The 20,085-nt window shown below is 37.2% G+C and overlaps 1 protein-coding gene and 1 long non-coding RNA gene across 12 annotated transcripts in view; one reads left to right on the top strand and one right to left on the bottom strand.

The window, feature by feature from the left end:
* Positions 1 to 20,085, top strand: part of LOC100879726 (uncharacterized) — a 448,351-nt gene that overhangs the window by 188,727 nt on the left and 239,539 nt on the right. The window contains exon 2 of one of the 11 annotated variants that reach the window (XM_076533373.1): positions 2,924 to 2,994. The exons of 9 other annotated variants lie outside the window; for them this stretch is intronic. In XM_076533373.1, the coding sequence (XP_076389488.1) occupies positions 2,924 to 2,994 (71 nt within the window). Of the gene's footprint in view, positions 1 to 2,923; positions 2,995 to 12,555; positions 12,581 to 20,085 lie in introns of those variants that run through there. One more of the 11 variants, XM_076533374.1, reaches the window with a different exon arrangement.
* Positions 6,428 to 10,156, bottom strand: LOC105662385 (uncharacterized). Its single transcript, XR_001095889.2, has 3 exons — positions 9,873 to 10,156; positions 9,331 to 9,610; positions 6,428 to 8,446 (listed from the first exon to the last, which is right to left on the bottom strand). It is a non-coding gene; the product is annotated as an uncharacterized LOC105662385 (long non-coding RNA).

The following is a 20,085-nucleotide window of genomic DNA, read 5'->3' as shown; positions in this document are numbered from 1 at the left end:
TTTCCGATGCACTCTAAGACTAGTTAAAGCTTGTCGATTACGCACAGTTATGGTTCTATGTAAATCATGTCACGCTTTCTATGTTTCGAAATCGAGGGTTTAATGTGATACAACCTAATAATAGCGCCTACGTTTATTTTAAACGAACTGTGCACGTGGCGTGTCGCACGCGTGCATCCTTGTACGAGGATACACGATGATTTGAGGAATACACTGCGTGTATAGCGTGTAGAATGTATACCGTGAATCAGGTGTCCGCGTGATTTAATCACTTTGCTTTGTCTGATGGGAAGGTGTTTCCGGTATTGAATTATCCGTGGCTCGAGGTGTAATTGATTGTTAAGAGTGTGTTGGCGTTTGTGTTCTTTCATTTTACCTGGTGAAACTGAAATCACTGTCGCATAATTTAGCTTTGTGTTGAATGTCAATTGAGGCATTCGCAAAAAATTATAGACGTAATTAATTCTTTGGATATGAGGTAACTTTTGAAGGAACGATTTTGTTGAACATGTGTTCGTTTCCTTTGTGCACCAGAAAAGTAGGAAAAGTGTAGTTGAATATTTCACATACATGGAGATATTTCCCAATTTTCTAACAAACTTCATAATTACAAAATTTACAAATTCTGAAATGTTTATATCTAATCCCACGAACCGATCCGATTCACCGTTCGTTCCGATACAATAATTCGAAATGTACAATTAAGCAACATTTCGTGTACCAATCGATTTGTTAACATTTTCAAGCGATTTGTAAATATTCAGCTTCGCAACAACGGTGATATTTGCTTCACGGTTTACCGGAGTTGAAAAAATGTTTCCGATTCGGTTCTCGCGAAACTCTTTCGATTCGTTTCGACACGGCACAAAGAAAACACGGGAACGCTGGGACGTAAAAGCCGATCGGGGATCGCAGATCGCGAAATAATCGAATCGTCGACAGTCCGATCAACGATACAACGATAAAACGATACAACGATACAGCTGGTTGTATACACATAGGCAACGCACGCCACTGCGATGCTGAAAGCATGCACGAAAGTCCCTTTTAGCGATGCTTTCAACGCTTTCCCCGCTGAAGCTGTTCCGGCTCGTTCAAATATTAAAATAAGCGAGCAGGAGAAGCGGAAACATGCTCCGGCTTACAAAAGAGATTTTCCACTTTGCCGTGACCCGAAGCTTGACGAGGGAACGCAGGAAGGAAGGAAGAAAAAGGGGTTGAAAGATGGAGGGTATATGGTTCCGCGTTCTTCCGAACACGTTTACTTCTGCTGCAAAACAAATTTGCAAATGAGGAAGACTGCTACGGATGCAGCGCGTGATACAATGCATGGTAATACAACGTGAAACGGCAAAAAGTTGCCGACACAGTGTGACGATAAAATGCATGGTCGTATGTACATATAACGCGCGGCAATGCAAAGCATGGTAGTACAACACGTGACGACGGAACGCGTGGCAAAACAACACGTGGCGATATAACGCGCAGCAATATAACGCGTGACTTGTGGTGATTCCGTGTGTGGCTCTATAACTCATAATTATGTTACTGCGTAGCGATATAACGCGAGGTAATGCAACTCACGGCGATATAACGCGTGGCAACGCGATTTATGGTTATTCAATGCTTTGTAATGCCATTTGTGACGATATTTCGTTGTGCAATGTAATTCGTGGCGATATAACGCGAAGAAATGCAACTCGTGGCGATATAACGCGAGAAAATGCAACTCATGGCGATATAACGCATGGCAACGCAATTCATGACTATGTAACGCGTTGCAATGTAATTCTTGGCAATATAACGCGAAGAAATGTAACTCGTGGCAATATAACGCGTGGCAACGCGATTTATCGTTATACAACGCGTTGCAATGCAACTCTTGACGATATATCGCATTGCAATATAAGTCGTGGCGATATAACGCGAGGAAATGCAACTCATGGCGATATAACGCATGGCAACGCAATTCGTAGTTATACAACACGTTGCAATGGAACTGGTGGCGTTACAACGCGTTGTAAAGTCGTGGCGATATAACGCGAGAAAATGCAATATGTGATGCAACGCGTTATAATGCAACCTGTGGTGATATAACGCGTGGAAATATGCTTGCCGATGTAAAGTTGCAATATAACGCGTAACGACATGACGCTGCAACGTGCGGCAATGTAGCGAGGGGTCGAGTAACGTGGCTATCTATCACGTGGCGATTTAATGTATGGCTACAGAAAGTAGTCAGCAACACGTCAATTTGTCGATACTCTAAAAATGTCGATTCGTGGAATCACGTTGTTCCTCGAATCACCAAGTCAAATATCAAATGACGCAAAACGCAGTGTTGATAATTCGTAGTATTAAAATAGATTGAAAATACCCGTAACATCTTCAAGAACACGCTACACCGCATATATCTTGTGCTGTAATATTTCAGAAACCGTGTCATGTTAATATGTCTACTCAATGTAAACTGTAAACCATATCCCGTAGTAAATATCGCACTGTTTATTCTGATAACGTTATTTCTGATTTCAGTGTGGACTCAATTTAAAGGTTTTCAATTTTGATATTCCTAAATTTTTTAATTTCTGACCTCTTCAATTTCTGAAGTTACGAATTTCTAAACTTTCTGCGCTCTTCAGATTTAAAAATGTTTTGATTTATAAATTTGCAGATTTACGAATTTCAATATTTCCGTGCTTTTAATTTCCAGAACTCATTAACCTTCGTATTGGTTGAAAAATGAAGTTTGAATTGCCGCGCATTTCAACATACCGTCGTTCGATAATTAATTGAAGTATCTTTGATAAATGTCGTGAGCCACCAGGTGGGCCACGTAATACATGTTAAAAATATCACGTATAAACTGCTTCCATACGTACAGATAGAGTCATTTTATCGTTTCTTTTCTTTTTTGTTTCAGGTACGTTCAGTGCATTTCTCAACGAGCCGACATAGGCAGGCTGGCGATCGCGCTATTCTAACTACGATCACGTATGTATCTTTGCACGTGTGCAGCGTGTCGATATTAATAATGAATGAAGCTGTTGCATATACAACTCGTCTCTCGTTCGCTCGAAATTCGCGCATGATCTCGCCGGGTTGCTCCAATCCTCCTCTTCTCCTATTACGTGAATATTATGTGCATATTTCATTTCTTTCTCTAGCCCGCTGCTCCGGAAAAATATCCTTTCTATACGGACTAACGGCGTCGCGATAAAAGGATTGCAACTATCGATATGACTTTTCATCATTTTTTCCTCTTTCTTGAATAAATATTACGGAATTCGATTTAATATAGTAGACTTTCGTCGTATTACGATCGATGGGATTGTGGGAGTGAAAGGTTCTTTGAATTGGCAATATAGAAAGAGTTTGTTGCATACAATGCCTGGAGAACCTTCGCTGTTATTGGTGATGATTATTTAATACTTGAAAAAATTGACCAATTGACAAATTCGACAAAATTGATCAAATTGACAAAAATGATAAAACTAATAAAATCGACAAAATTGATAAAATTGACAAACTTGATATAATTGACAAAATTGATATAACTGACAAAATTGATAAAATTGACAAAATTGATAAAATTCACAAAATCGCTAAAATTGACAAAATCGATAAAGTTGACAAAATTGATAAAGTTAACAAAATTGATAAAATTGACAAAATTGATAAAATTGATAAAATTGATAAAATTGATAAAATCGACGAAATTGATAAAATTGATAAAATTGAAGAATTGACGAATTGAATAATTGAATAATCGACGAATTGAATAATTGACAACTTGAATGATTGACAAATTAACAAAATTGAAAAATTGACGAATTGACAGAATTAGAGAATTGACGAATTGACAAATTGAAAAATTGAATAATTGACGAATTTAATAATTGATGAATTGTAGACTTGACGAATTGACGAATTGCAAAAATTGACAAACTGTAAAATTGACGAATTGACAAATTAATAAAATTGAAAAATTGACGAATTGACGAATTGTAAAATTGATAAATTGAATAATTGACAAATTGTAAAATTGACGAATTGACAAATTAACAAAATTGAGAAATTGACGAATTGACAGAATTAAAAAATTGATGAATTGACAAATTGAAAAATTGAAGAATTGACGAATTTAATAATTGATGAATTGAAGAATTGACGAATTAAAAAATTAAAAAATTGACAAAGTTAAAATCGATAAATTGAGTAATTTACTTTAGGAGTTGGTGGGTGAATACAAAAATGTCTAAGTTTTTTATCAAGTCGGAGCGAATCTTTATTTCAAAGGATGAGGTGCTAAGCGCAAAGGTTTGTTAAGAACTGCTCTCTGCACCCTTGATGCGTTTTCTCGACACCTCTTACATCCCTTGGTGGGGGTGTCTTCAAACGACAAATTTGGCAATGCAGCGGGATTTCCCGGTGACCACTTACCGCTCCCCTGCACGGTCAGGGACCGCCAAGCCCGGAACCGTGGTCCCTTCGGAAATCCCCGGTTTATGATGCCGTACGTAGCTATTGAGACCGTTGACGAAAAACTACAAAACGTGCCTCGAGAAAATCTAACGGTATCCTCAAAAATAGCCGTTTTGACCGTATACGTCGTAAACCGTGCTGGCCTTTTGCACTTACCATGATCGCTTAAGAAATCACGAAGCCAGCCGCTACATTACAAATTGATAAATTTATGTTTTTAATACTTTAAATTGAAAATTTGAAAAATGTAGTGAATAAGACAGCATCGAATTTACTAAAGCAATGAAATTTTCTGCTAAACAATTTGCTAAACAATTAATAATGTAAAAGCCAATTGCACAAACAGCTTTACTATAAAAAGATCCATGAAATTCTCGTTTAATTACGTCTAAGGGCAGTCGTAAACGAATTTCGCGAGTAGTATCGACACTCGGAAGCTTTCCCGCCAATTTGTTCGGAATTTAAAAGAAACTGCTGCTTTTTTCACGGGCGATTTATTTAACGAGTCTCTGCGAAAATGAGCAGACAAGGAGGACCGAAGGACTTTGTTATGGATATTGCCTCGAGCTTGAGCTCGAGTCGAGCGTGAAAACCTCTTTGGATAAAACAGGAGAAGAGTGGTAAATGGGACGTGACACTTACAATCTTCTTTCCTCTTCTCTCGTTCCGACGATTCTATCGTTTTAAATCACTGTCTCGCGATTTCCCGTCCTCCACGAAGCTCCGTTTCACCATGATTTTCTGCGTTGCGAAAATAGGGTATCAAACTGATAAGAGGATCGAATTCAACGGAACGAAGTAGTCGCTGTTCGACCCTGAGAAATTTAATGCGACAAAGAGGATCGTAGGAAATAATTAAATTTGTACTTCTTGCAGCTGAATTTCAACAGTTTCTGTAAGGTAGATTTTAATGGATGACTCGGTGAACTTCCGAGAACAGTGAATGCATTATTCTTCTTGAATGTGACGCAGAACTTGAGAGAAAAGGATTGAGAAGATGGAAGTTTCGAAAAATTTGAACAGATATTCGAATTGAAATTTTCTGAAATTAATTAAATTCATTTTTATTATTCCAACATTATATTTCTAATTGTTAGCGAAATAATAGAAAGTTAGTTTGGAATGTTAGAAGCTTTGCAAATTGGAAATTTGGAAATTTAGGAATTTAGGAATTTAGGAGTAGTAATTTGCTAATTTGGAATTTTAGGAATTTCGAGGGTGGTAATTTGCAAATTTGAAATTTTAGGAATTTTGAGGGTGGTGACTTACTAGTTTGGAATGTTAAAAGCTTGGAAAATTGGGAATTTGGAAATTTGAAAAATTTGGAATTTAAGAGTAGTAATTTGCTAATTTGGAATTTTAGGAATTTCGAGGGTGGTAATTTGCAAATTTGAAATTTTAGGAATTTTGAGTGTGGTAACTTACTAGTTTGGAGTGTTAAAAGCTTGGAAAATTGAGAATTTGGAAATTTGGGTTATCTCGTAAATTGAAGTTGAGTTGCAAAAATTTCAGCGAAATGCACGAAGACCTTTTTAACAAGCTGTAGTAATTATTAAAACGTGAGGCCATTAGCTGGAGATGACAAACTAACTGTTCATTTCAGTAGCAACACTTAAAATTTAATGACGTATTTATCAAGAGACCTTTCTGCTTAATTGTATCATTATCTTTGCGTTATTAAAACAGTGTATCATCTTTCCACTCGGTCAGTGCGAATACCAAGAAGCAACCTTTTTATTACATACACAAAAGATAACAGATTAGTTAATCGTGTTAGTCTTACAAAATATCATATATAATTTATCAATGACACGATAAAAATATGATCTGACAAATATCTCTCGAATTACATCTTTCAACGGAACAGTTTAAAATAAAATATGTACATAATTCAGATAATTATTCAAATTAAAAGTATTAATTGAATATCGAGACGTATCTTTATTTGTTTAAGTAGTTATTTGTATTAATATCTCAATAAAAAATACGATAATAACGTGTTTACATGATCACGCGCGTTTTAGATAAAAATTTATCAAGCGATAGAGTTATTTAATTACATTGAAATACCGCAGATTTAGCAATTCATGTATTTTTATTTTATTTCGTAAAGTATCTCGTTCATATTTTCTCGTTTTATGAATATATCAGCATTTTTATGTGCCTCTTATCTGTGGAGTAATTAGTTTTAACACTTTGATGGTTTCGTAATTATTTCCTTTTTAAGTCTGTACAATTCTTGATAGATCTGAAAGTTTCTATTAGTATATCTAATTCCATGTCGAGAATATAGTACGCAATAACTGTAATTATTCAGATTACGGTGCTTTTCCTAGTTAACCTCTTATGAAAATGTACAACGAAATAGTAGCTAATATCCTCAAAATCCAAATTATACCAATACGAAGTTTAATTACATCTCCAATCCGCTTCCAGTCGAAAAAGTTCGAACAACCGCAAAAAGTATCGCAAGCTCATCTTGTTCGAACACAAAGAAATCTAACTTTCAAAGTTACAAATCTCCCCAAATCCTCGTATCGTTTCTCCCCCGCAGGGGAACGTGTCTCCTGTATCGTTTCAAACATTTGTGTATCTTTCCAGCGGGAACACATCGCTGTAAACACGTAAATCGACCGAATAAACAGACGAAACAAAAATAACCGCTTCGCTATCCGGCGTTAACCGAGGGATGATCAAAGCACACCACCGGTTTCCCAGACTTTTTTAGAAATCGCTTTTATCTTGGCCCTGTGTCGCTGAAATCGATAAACGTCATCCCCGTTTGTCCTGCTCTTTTTTGTTCTACGAAGTGGCTTCCGTCGGTCAGAGGTGGTAAAGTATACACCCTGGATCCGAGGGTGGACGTCGATCTCCTCAGGAGGGTTACGAATGCTTTCACCGTATCTCTGTTTTTCTATTTACGAGAATCGTTCGAAGTAGTCGAGGGATGTTAGACACCCAGTTGTGTCTGCTGTGGTAAATACGGGGGTTATCTGAACTTTGCCGTTTGTTCCGCGTTGATCACTCACGTGCAACTTTTCCTTTGTTGCTCTCTTATCTGCTGTGTTAGTCCGCTAGGGACATCCCTGCTTTTTAGTGTATTCACGCTCTACATGGCCTCTAGGAATTTATAGAGCTTCTCAAACGGCTTAATGGCTGATCCTAAACATTCGTAGCTTGGAATATATTTTTTTATTTAATCAGAATCTTTAATTCGCTCCTTTTGGTATCCTCATTTCGGTACCAGGAGTCATCTTGTGAACTTATACTAGTTTCATGAAATTCAATTGAAAGTCTTAAGCTAGTTATGTCTTTCGTTGATGCATACACTTCATTTGTTCTTATACTTAAACCTTTGCAATTTATAATTTTACCTAAATCACTGCTTCTATGAATTCTTCAATTTAACACACATGTATCTGTTATTAGATAGAACCTTGAGAGTCACATAAGTCCTCCAAGTCAGCCTTCATTTTGTCAAACATTTCTCCTTTAAATCTCATTTAAGTCCACCATCTTACACGCAGTGTGCGCAGTCGGTAAAGCAGGAAATAATTCAGAAAAAGTTTGCGAGTGACAGAAATGATGTGTAAAGGCGAACTTGCCGGATCCTGATAGAACATTAAGTGCATTTGGCCAGCTTCCAGCGAAACGACGACTTGGGCGACTTTCTTGGACGTAAAATCACCGTGACACACCCTCAACTTTACCCCATCTTTTCTTTCCTCGATCCTTCCAGTACGTCTGTCACGGTCCTTCCAGTGTCCGATCCCCTCGAAGTTTTCCCGAAGCTTTTTCACCGGACTCGTCTACTTGAATTCTCTTCGCCGGTCGTTGCTTCCTCGTGACGGTGTTCTCGGAAGGGGGTTTCTAGACGGGGTTTGTTGTAAAATAGGGGTAAGCGACAGTGATCCGAGTTCATAATTGAAAGCTTGAGACGTTTATTTGCTGTGAGGGATCCCTGAAAATTATACATTATGTATTAGAGTTATACAGTAAAGCGTTTTTTAAAATAATAAATGCAGAAGTAAAATATAGTTCTAATATAGTTTGCAACAAATATAGTTGTAAACTCATGTATCCACGGGGTAAGCTAGTTGATGTTATGAAGAATAGATGTATACTGCTGCTTCAGTATGTATTTATTTAAAATTGAGAATTTATTTAATCAAAAATAAGTATGCAGGCAGGTTCTAAATTCCATAGTTAATTGTCAGTGACAAAAACGATGCGTAATTTCTTAGAGTGTCATTTTGTACGCGAGCAAGAATATCGAACGAAGGTAACCAGCGACTACGTCGTAAAGCGTATCAATTTTCTCGGCGAACGCGATTCAAGCACCGGGACAGTAGGCGAGCCGAGCTCGTTTCCGAGCGTTCATTTATCACCGGGTTTTATCCCGCGACTTCTTTCGAGCTCGCAAACGAATCGTCCGGCTCCGTCAGGGAGAAGTTGCTCACGCGTCGTCAAAGCGAATTCCCATTCGTTTACTTTGAATCGTCGACCGGCAAGATTCCTGACGGCAAGGAGCCTCTCGTTTCGTTTTGCCCGAAGCTTCCGCGTCGGCATTTCAGAGCTTTGTGGCCGAGCCACCTTTCTGGAAGGAGCACTCGAGGTGGGCAACGAGGGATGTGAAAAAGCTTGCTGAGACACATTAGTCTCGGCGGGGGTCGACGAGTGAAAATAAATGGCCCATTACTTCAGCGAGAGGCTGCCTATACTACAATGTCCTCGGCGAGGCCAAACGAGACCCCGGGTCCGTTCCGCTGGAATTTCACGGGCCAACGATATACGAGTCAGCTCGGAGAATAATAGAACGTAAATACTGCGATGAAACGATAGAACCTGTTACGCCGTTATTATCGACCTCCGGGTTCCATCCGATCGATGACCAGTCCTTCCTTTTTGCGTTCCTTCCGTGAAACCACTGCGGTCGAACGATTCAATTGGGGGATCTTTTTATTTCGTTCATCCTTCAGCACTCGAACAATTACTCATTGTATTTTTCTAATCAGTTGCTTCACTGAAGAATGTCTTAGAAAGTGTTCACCCAACCTGTGCACTATGACGTTTACCTCTAACCTACGATTTCCTCGATTGTTGTGTCATTTATAATTAATTGTTCCTGCAATGTTAAGACAAGTAAGGAAAGTTGAAGTGATAGATTTTTAATAGAGTTATGTAAATGTTAAGTTCAATTGTGCAAATACGATTTAGTCACGTTTGAACTAAACAGGTTAACTTGCAGAGGTTATGTACGAGTATGGCGAAAAAATGATGGCATGAAGAGACTTGATTTTTGTCAGAAAGGATCTAAAGGTTTCGAACGGTACACGGTTCTTGTATCACTCAGTATGAAACTTTCACATCTCGTTATTTCGTTATACCTTGGTCTTCACTGACATAACGGATGATTTCATTCTCGCAGGCGGCTCGAAACCGCAGATTTCAATCTCTTTCTTTCGCCGTTGCATCCACCGGTTCGTAGCTTCCTCAGATTCCTCAAAAAGGAAAGATCGCGCACCTGCCCGGTCAGGTTGGCCAGCGGTTAAAAGTCGACTAACTTGTCGTTTCGTCTTGCAGTGGCAGCGAAATTAATCGGCAAAGGGGACGAACGCGTGCCTGGAATCACTTTCGCGGGTCTTTTTGTCCGTGATCGAGTCGCTGAGAACAAGAGGCTGGGAAACCGTAGCTTGCCACGAGAATCCTTTCGATCTCGGTGACCAGTTGGACAAACATTCTACGTATTTGTCTCTTTTGTTTCTCTTTTGCGTGACTTCGTATCGGTTCAGTCGTTTCGTTTGGGCAAATGAAATTCAGGGGAGCTGTTATCGAATACAGATTAACGATATCTTATTGATACTAATGGTATCTATTGTCGGCATCTTATTAATACTTACGGATATATAGATTGTCGGTATCTTATAGATACTTAACGACATAGGTCTACTATTTACTTCAATATTTATATTTTATATTTGCAATTATGTATATTGATATTTACAGTACACTAGGGTTGCATGACTTCAAGGGAGGTGGTAGTATTTCAGAATCATGTTATTTTTATTATGTTAGAATTTCAAAATAATTTTATGTACTATTAAAGCAATATGTAATTGATTGTAAGGGTAGTTTTTAATGATTCTTCTTCATCTCAGCTTGTGAAATATTCACGACTACAATCAAGTTCGATTTGCACCGTTAATACGGTGTGATTAATATTCAAGAATTATTAGGCTTTATGCCTAGGTACAATTTACGTTGGTGATTTGACAAACAGACCCGAATCGAGTTCATTAGCGTTTTACTGATTACCGAGTGAACCAACTCGCATTGAAATGAATACTAAACCTACTTGCTTCATCTGTTTATCCTAGGGAAAGCTAGATGTACATATGAAATAGGATGATTATTTAATAAAATGCTGATGTATTATTTTATGTAATATTACACCTATGAGTAATGTATTATTTTTTATATTTGAAATATTTTATATATTTACATTATTATTTATATATTATTTTATGTATCTGAACTATCAATCAAAGCTATAAATTTTAAGATAAAAGTTCTATAAATGCAAAATAAAAAGTGCTAATATGTCCAAGCAATGTTCTAAAAATTGTAAGCGTTACTGCAATAGTCATTATTTAAAATATTTATTTAATTAAGTAAAAACAATCTTAATTGTTTCCCACAGAAAAATGTCAAAATATCCAAGAAATATCTTAAAAATTAAATTTTAGCCATTCTAATATTCATCTAAAATATGTATTAAGCGAAAACAATTTTGATGAATAAAAACACCTACATGTTCAAGCAATAACAATAATAGAAGCAGTTTATTCAATCCCATACGTTTGAATAGTATTTCTACCTCGTTAAACAGACACGGATGTATTCGATCGTTAAAAGGTTTCGAGAAAAGGTTCATCAAAAATTAAAGTGCATTCGGTAGAAACGTGATCTAAAAGCGTACCGTGTTCCAATATATTCTCACTTTCTAATTCGCTTAATTGCGAACTTCGATCGACGATCCGCCGGCGTATTTCTGGATTAATAATTGAATTCGAAGCTAAAACAAATCGTCGTGGGACGGTAGAAACGGGCAACGCCGCTGTCAGTGATTAATTAATTAAACACGCGATTTATCAACGCTACATTTCCCTTGGAGAAGAAATGAAAATCGAACATCTACGAACAACGGGTCGGTGAATTAAAATACGAGCAGGCTAAAGTTGATTTCTCTTTGTCTAGATTTCAGACAATTTCTTATATTTTTCAACTTTGGAAAAAAAATAGACTCAATGAAGACAAAAATTAAGACAAACTTAAACTAATATTTGCTGTTTTAATGGTTTATTCAAAAAGAAGTTGTATAACGTTGCAAAAGATGTAACAAAAAATTGTTACAAAGATTGAGAAATATTTATATTTTAATGTTTCATAATTATAAATGTAAGCAAACTAAATATTTTATAGTTAAAAATATAAATAATCGAACTGCCTTATAATTATAAATATAAGTAAATGAAATGTTTTATAATTATAAATATATACAAACGAAATATTCTATAACTTTACAATTATAAAATAAGCTAACTTTACACAAAAAAATTTTATAAAAATTTGTACCAGATGCTTTTATAGATCATGTGCTAAATATTTGACAATTACAAAATTTGCAATTTATTTAAAAAAAAAACAATTTCAAAATACCATTAACTTACTTAATATTTCATTCATGCCTATTTCAAGTATCATATCTGCAAAGTATTAATTACCATTAGCCACACATCCATTTTACAAGACTTGCTACTGCAACTTAACCAATTATCGATTAATAGAATCGTTCGATAACGACGCCTCAACATCGACACCCTGAATGAGAAACGAGAAAATGATAGAAGAAAAGAGGTAACAAAGTGCAACAGTTTACTTCCGACAAGTATCCATTAACACCTCAGCGTCTCGCATTAATGTTGCAGAAATGAAAAGGCTGCCTATAAAATATCGAAGACGATGATCTTTTTAATGATAATGATACTGACGGGTGACTGGCAGCTCAAACGAAGGAGAAGTTGAATGAAAAGGGGTTTGTATCTCGGTCGTCGTATTATTAGAGGAGCGGACAAGCTTGCTATTTGTTACACGTACAGGCTAATCGTGTGTCGGCCGTTTATATCGAGCCTCGCTAAACGATACGTTGAATTTATCAAGTTTATTTGCGTACGGTGTACAGATCACTACAGGGTGTTCCACAAAACACTCCTCAAATTTTCAGTCGATTTTTCATCGATCTCTATGATTCTTCATCAGTGGTAGACGCAGGGGGATTCACTTTCTTTTCCTAATAATTATTTACTTCATCCTATTTATTAATAGACAATTTTGGACTTTGACTGTGTTACATGGATGTGGTTTGAATTTACATGTCACTTATATTATTAATTTGTTCCCTTGTCCAGTTGCAAATACTTCTGTTAACCACTTACAAGTTTGATGTGATGAGTGATGGGTTTGATAATCACATGCAACAAAATATTTGGTAAAACTTGTTAGAAGTATAAATACAATCTACTAAAATTTTCCAGTAATTTCAATGTTGCAACACGTTAAATACCTATTTAAAATTGCGTTAACTAGCGGGTTAAGTTTGCAAATTCGCGTGTAAAAATCGAAGAGAAAAGAAGTTTCCATGGAGTTTCGGAAACACTCGCAGTAGAAATTCACGATGGTCGGTTTAATTACGTTAGTGACATTATGCGACGTTTCTCCCCTTCTGCATCTGGTAAACGACGCCAGTGTCAACGTCGGTATTGCACCAACCAGCCACACCACTTGCCGCTATGGCGGCCAGATCGAATCGACCGTGTTGTCGTCGTTGTTCTTTCCCTTTTCTACCTTCGATCTCCTTTTTTCCTTTAGCGTGCAGGGCGTTAATTTCATTCGGCCAGGTGCAGCGTTAATTTCGTGACACGAGCACTGTACCCGCTTCGAGCGAAACGAGCCACGTTATCGCGCCGCGTTAAGGGTGCCTTTTCACCCTTTCGTTAACGAACCACGTATAATACGCTGCTGTTCATAAGTATTATGGCACTTGTTAAAATTGAAATGAAGTCGAAAAAACGGTATCTTCCAGGTATTCGCCACCTGTTCTTTTTTAGCCCCTTCGATTATCGTTGACTTAATTTTTGTTGTAAACATTTTGTACTGTGCTTGTAATCTGTTACAAATTTGGTGAAATGTAGTAAATTATTTTAGCAAACAATTACCTTAAATTTGAGAATATCTTTAACTGTCCGGTTAATGACAATCGTGTCATGGCGGCCATTTTGTTTAACTCCTTCAGAAAGAATTGCATCTGAGCAAAAAATACAGAGTCTAAAAACTGAACAAATTTAGTGAAGTTAGAGAAAACAAATTATGAAAAAAAAGAAATTAGTAAAAGTATTAAAAAAATTCAGAAAGAAGAATATTATGAAATGAAGCAAAAATAAATAAGTACCATTTGTATTTGAAAAATGTATCCTTAGTTTAAAAGATTAAATTTATTCTTCGTAATTAAAGCTTCGCCTCGCACATTTTCCCTGTAGATAAAAAAAATTCGCTAAAGGAGATAAAAATTTTCACGATTTGTTCGCACGGCAAGGCAACGTTTAACGTTCCAGCGGACATTTTATGGCACCGTATACGTCCCATTTTTCACGCAATCGTTACGGAAGTGCACACGGTGCTAATAAATTTAATTAATCCGCCGCTGTCACAGCGATAGGCAATGTCTTCGCGTTGAATAACGCGCGATGCGTGTTGAGAATTCTTCGAGCTGAATGCGTCAACCGACGATATCTTTCATAGACGAGAGGGCAGCCTGGCGTGTCCATCTAATTAGAATGCGTACACCTTTGAAACCGTGACGAGTCACACCATCTGACTAATTCGGATATACACGCACATTTCGTACCTGCTTTTGTCTCGTCGTTGCGCGATAATTTTACTGAATATTTGACCATTGCATTCCTCCATTATTTCATGAACTAATTCTTTGATACACTGTAATATATTTAAAAAATCGTGGTGCATGTAGAATTAATGAATTTTAAATATGCAGGAAGTGTCACATAGCTGGTGACTCATATGTTTGAAAATAATGAGTCAACGTACAAGTACGAATATCTTAAATGTGAGAATAAGAAATAAAATAGAATGATAAAAATTATTTATTGTACGTTTATATGTTTATGTGGAAATATGGAATTTATATGATTAGGTTATGTTGAAATAGCATTTGGATTTTGTCACACAAATATATTATATTACATTTAAATTTTATCACATTACATTATATTATGGTTACATGTTATTATATATTATGTTATGTTTGCATGTATAATATATAATATGTTATACAAATATTTTGTGTACACGTCCCTAAAAATTTTCTATAAAATACGTATTATTTCTACTGGCACAAAAATTCTTTAATCTTGCATTTGTTGATTTGCTAAATTTTACAGATCTGATTTTCTGAACTCATTTACGAAAACTTCGAGATTTCACACCGCAGCAAAAATAAAGAAGTAAAACATAAAAGTTGATCTTCTTCAAACATAGATAACTCGAATCCCGTTTCAAAAACACTTCACACAGAAATAATTTTTGTCGGACGTCTTTGAAGCAAAAGTCAGCAAATCATTCCCCCATCGATGGTTTATCGAAACCAGTATCAGTGTTGACGTTTTCCAAAGATTTCACACGGCATTCCAAAGGCTGTTCTCGACGTATCGCTTCTTATCGTTTCTCCTTGGGCCCCGATCTCTTTTTATCAGGTCGCGAGCACGAGGAACGCGTCCGACAAGAATACCTGCCCGAAGAGAAAGAGGGTTGGGAAAGGTCGACCGGGGTAAAAAAGAAGATCGCGGATGTACGTTGTACATGTAAGTGGTAACGCTTAGTGCATGCCAATCGTAGGTCGTATATCTCGTTGTACAGTCAACAGCAAATCTGGCTTCCCTAGGAAGAGGGAGAAAAGAGGTCTTGTTGACTTGTTGACTAAGGATTTTGGGAAATTTGGAAATTTCTGCATGGGTTAATTTGGGGAAGATATTTGGAGACTAGGAGATTTTGACGATTGGGATTTGGGAATGTGGGAATTTGGAGGTTTTGAAATTTGAGGGTTTAAGAATTTGGGGATCTGAGGATTTGAAGATACTGAGATTTTGGGAGGTGATTTTAGGATCTGAGGATTTTAGAATCTGTGGATTTGGGAATCTGAGCATTTAGATATCTTGAGATTTGGGGATCTCAGGATTTGGGGTTCTTGGAATTTGGGGATGTGAAGATTTGGGAATCTGTGGATTTGGGGATATGAGAATTTAGATATCTTAGGATTTGGGGATCTCAGGATTTGGGGTTCTTGAAATTTGAGGATGTGAAGATTTTAGGACCTGAAGATTTGGGAATGTGTGGATTTGGGTATTTGAGGATTTAGATATCTTGGAATTTGGGGATCTTAGGATTTGGGGTTCTTGGAATTTGGGGATGTGAAGATTTTAGGATCTGAAGATTTAGGAGTCTGTGGATTTGGGGATTTCAGTATCGTAAGATTTGGGGATCTGAGAACTTTTGGAATCTAAAGAAGCAAGATTAACAAAATTTTACAAACTTAAATATAAATTTGAAAATTTAGATATTCAAAAATTTCTGAAGTTGAAAATGCAGCAATATAAAACTTATTAAGTTTGCCTTTATGCAAAGAAAGTATGTACCCGAGTGTACTTAGGTCGATCGTATCTCGATCGACAGAGGGCGCCCTTGTTCAACTATACCAGGCCAGCAGGACACAGCCTTTGGAACAGGATGTTCAGATTTATGCCTTGGTATCGTATCGTTCGATACAAATTGTATTTTCAACTTACGAATGACGAATAGTACAGACCTTAGTCCAAAATATGCACTGTTTCCAAATTTTTAAATTCTCAAATTTGAAACTTCTGAAATCCTCAACTTGTCATTCCAAGTTTTCAAGTTCTCCAATTCTTATTTTCTCAAATTTCAAAATTTTCATACCTTAAATTTCTCTTTCAAAAATTTCAAAATTTACATACCTTGAATTTCTCTTTCAAAAATTTCAAAATTTTCATACCTTGAATTTCTCTTCCAAAAATTTCAAAATTTTCATACCTTGAATTTCTCTTCCAAAAATTTCAAAACTTTCAAATTGTGAACTTCTCAAATCTTTAACTCCTCTCGTCACAATTTCAAAACTCTCAAATTCACAAATTCTTAAATACAAAGTATAAACATGTTCCTCACAGATCTAGCATAAAACTACAAGAAAACATACCCTAATTAAATTAAAAGCAATTACCCCTACAAAAAACAACATTCAAAGAAGCATGAAAGTTCGACTATTCTTACCGATAAACCTCTCCCATATAAGTAGCGGGAAAAAAATAATTTGTGGCGGAAGGTACGGGCAAAACAGGATCATAGTGGTCTTCAATTAACGATTATAGAGCGTTGGGATCATAACTCAAAGCGTTGACCGACCAGTATCCTGTGTAATTCACCCCCCTCGTGTGGTCTCTTTAGTTTTCCTATCCCCGTCCTTCTTCGATGGTTTTCACGGTGCGGTTACGCTTGCAGAAAAACGAACGATCCTGCATTGCTTGAACAGGACCTCGTGGCTTGTTCTTACCGCAAATGTGCGGCACGGTCAAGCCTGGGTCGGGCACTGATATATTAACCGAGAATCAAAAGGATTAAAAATGAATTTATTATCGTTGGAAGGGCAGAACAGGACGAGGGATGAACAAGAACCGTGTTGCTCTTCCATATCGTACGTATGCTGTCTGGATGATCATTTTTTGCTTGAAACAGGGACTGAGATTAATCGTCACATTAGCGTTACATTTTTTGGATTGGATGCTAGTCGAAACCTAGCTTCAGATTTTCTTGCATCAAAATTATTTGACTTAGAGCGCTGGACTTGATGATTAGGTTTGGGAGACGTTGAAGATTTCGGGTTTTGATGGATATTGGGAATTTTTGTGGACCTATGAAATATGGGAAATAGGTGTACATCAAGTGTGTATCACCAATTATGAGTGAATGAATTATTAAAGAATGTCTAAAAATATTTTTGGACATCACTATAAGACCCTATTTGATCCATCATCTGTTGAGAAATGCTATTAAGTTATTTACTTAAATAGCTCCTTGTATCCTCACTTTTTCACTGTCGCTATCGGTGTACGTAATAATGTGCTCATAGAACGTTTACAAGTCTTAATACTAGTACCACTTTGCACTAGTTCCATTAAAAAAGCAAACGAAGTATTTTACCCATTAAAAAGCCATATATTCAAAGTTGGGCATCATTACCTCTAAGCAAACATTAACAAGAAAGATGAAATCGTCATTCTGCGAGGTGCAGTTTTCGATCCATCATCCTGGAAAAATGCCCAGGGCAAAACCTCGAGCAGGTATATCTTGATCGCGGATCATTCTCGCGTGTTCGTAAAACACACAAACAGCATCTTGATCGGTCAGGTTGTTAATTACATCAGAAAAGAGCGAGATGGAAGTCCTAAATTACGACGTTCCTCTGGAGCACTCTATTTAAACGTCGTTTATGATACCGGTCCGTTTCCCATGAAAACGCAGCCCGTGGCAGAGAGAAATTAATTAATAGTGTACAATGACCCGGAGTTGGAAGACAATACCCGAATAGGAATAAATCTTGATCTTTTTTCATTGTTGCCACTTAGGTGGAGGCGCCCTCCGCGGAGACTTGTGTTTTCAAAAATGATTTCCGAGAACGGACCTTGAAAGATCTCTCACCGATTGCCGGTCCACTCCCACGCGTTCTAGAGCCGGGGATCTCGCCGACGCGTGGCTCGTAAGCCATAAACTCCGCGAATCGTTCAAGGTGAAGCGGCCTCGAGCAAACAAGCGAGCAAGTAACCCAGCGAGCGAGCGAGCGAGCACATCACGGCCGAACACGAGCAGGTCTATGGAAGTCGTGCATCACTCTCTCGTACCCTTGACTCAACATCGGGGGTCCGCATTTTATGTCTGCGACCGACGCTCGAGGTTCCAGCCGGTGCCGCGACGCTTCTCGATTCAACCTCCAGACGACCCGGCGTCACATGTTGCGAATAAATTAACTATGCTACGTTTTTTCTCGCCCAATTTACACGGATATCGATACTCTTCAACGAGTTCTCTGACAAAAGCCAATCTTCCTTATTGGCATTAAAAACTTACTTTGTAATATCTGTACCACATGACGCCACGTGGTTGAAAGGCGACGTGTATGTGTGACTCGTATTTTCACCATGATTGAAGTTTAAGTTTAATTCCGAATGTTCATCAATGATCAATATGCAAAATATTCTTAACTTTTGAATATTCCTTGTCTGTTTTAACATTACAGCAATAAATCATTCTGACGCAGTTGTACCATATGTGTATCGATGTATGTGTGCACTGATCCGCGCATGCGCAGTAGCGTTTACTATTACTGCCGCCATATTGGTTTCTTCACTTCACCTACACGTTTGCCTAAAATTTACTGATCATATTAAATAATTATATTACTGAAGTCTATTTTTCTATGAAAATATTTCTGTTAAAATTGCTGGATTAATAACAATAAATATTTTTACGTTTCTAATATATAATTTCTTCCTAATACAAATCTTGCATTTACCGAAAGCCTGAAGTAAAGATTCATCCCTCAAAAGTGTCACCAAATGAATAACAATGTACAGTAAATAATAACAAAACTTTTTACAACAAACCATAACAAAACTTTCTACAATGAAACATACAAAAACTTTCTGCAATAAAATGTAACAAAACTCTGACCAAACACCATTTGCATCTGAATGGCAAACGTCTTAATGCACATATTGAACCGACAGAATTTCCAAGCAGATTTATCCAGGATTTCGTAACTCGCACCGGAAATGAAACTCGAACGATAAAGTTCATGGCCGTAGAAATTACCTTGTCCTATCCAGCAATGATAAATAAGCGAGTGGAACGGCTCGAAGGGAGAAGAAAGAGAAGCGGCGAAATCGAGGGAATAAAAATGTGGGAAACGAATCGCCGTCCGGGAAGAATCAGACCGTGAACGAGTATGTACGGAATACACGAAGAAGCAGGCACATTTGACCGTCGTGGGTACTGACATTGCCGAAGCAGCCGACCAGCAAAACCATCTGATAGAAACGACACCCTGCACCGTCTGGAGGTTAAACCGTGCGGCGAACCAGGGACGATGCAACCGGCAGGAGGGATTTACGGATACGGAACACAGTTAGGTCAAGGATTCTGTGCATTTTCATGAGAATTGACGAATCGAAGGAGAGAGATACGAGTATACTTTTACGGGATTGAATTTGAGAGATCAGGGGATGATGTAGGTAGTGTAGGGTAAATTTGGGTATTTGAGAAATTATAGAGTAATGGGTATGGAGAATAAGGTAGAATAAGGTAGGGTATGTGAGTATGTGTGTTGAGGTTTAAATTTTTGGGAACTTGAAAATTAGAAGATTTGGGAATTTTATTTGTAAATTTTTTAATTTCTAA

Source organism: Megachile rotundata, chromosome 7 (assembly GCF_050947335.1).
Source record: "Megachile rotundata isolate GNS110a chromosome 7, iyMegRotu1, whole genome shotgun sequence".
In the NCBI taxonomy this organism is placed as follows: Eukaryota; Metazoa; Arthropoda; class Insecta; order Hymenoptera; family Megachilidae; genus Megachile; species Megachile rotundata.
The sequence above is the reverse complement of the archived record's forward strand: the minus strand, read 5'-3'. Positions and strand labels throughout refer to the sequence as shown.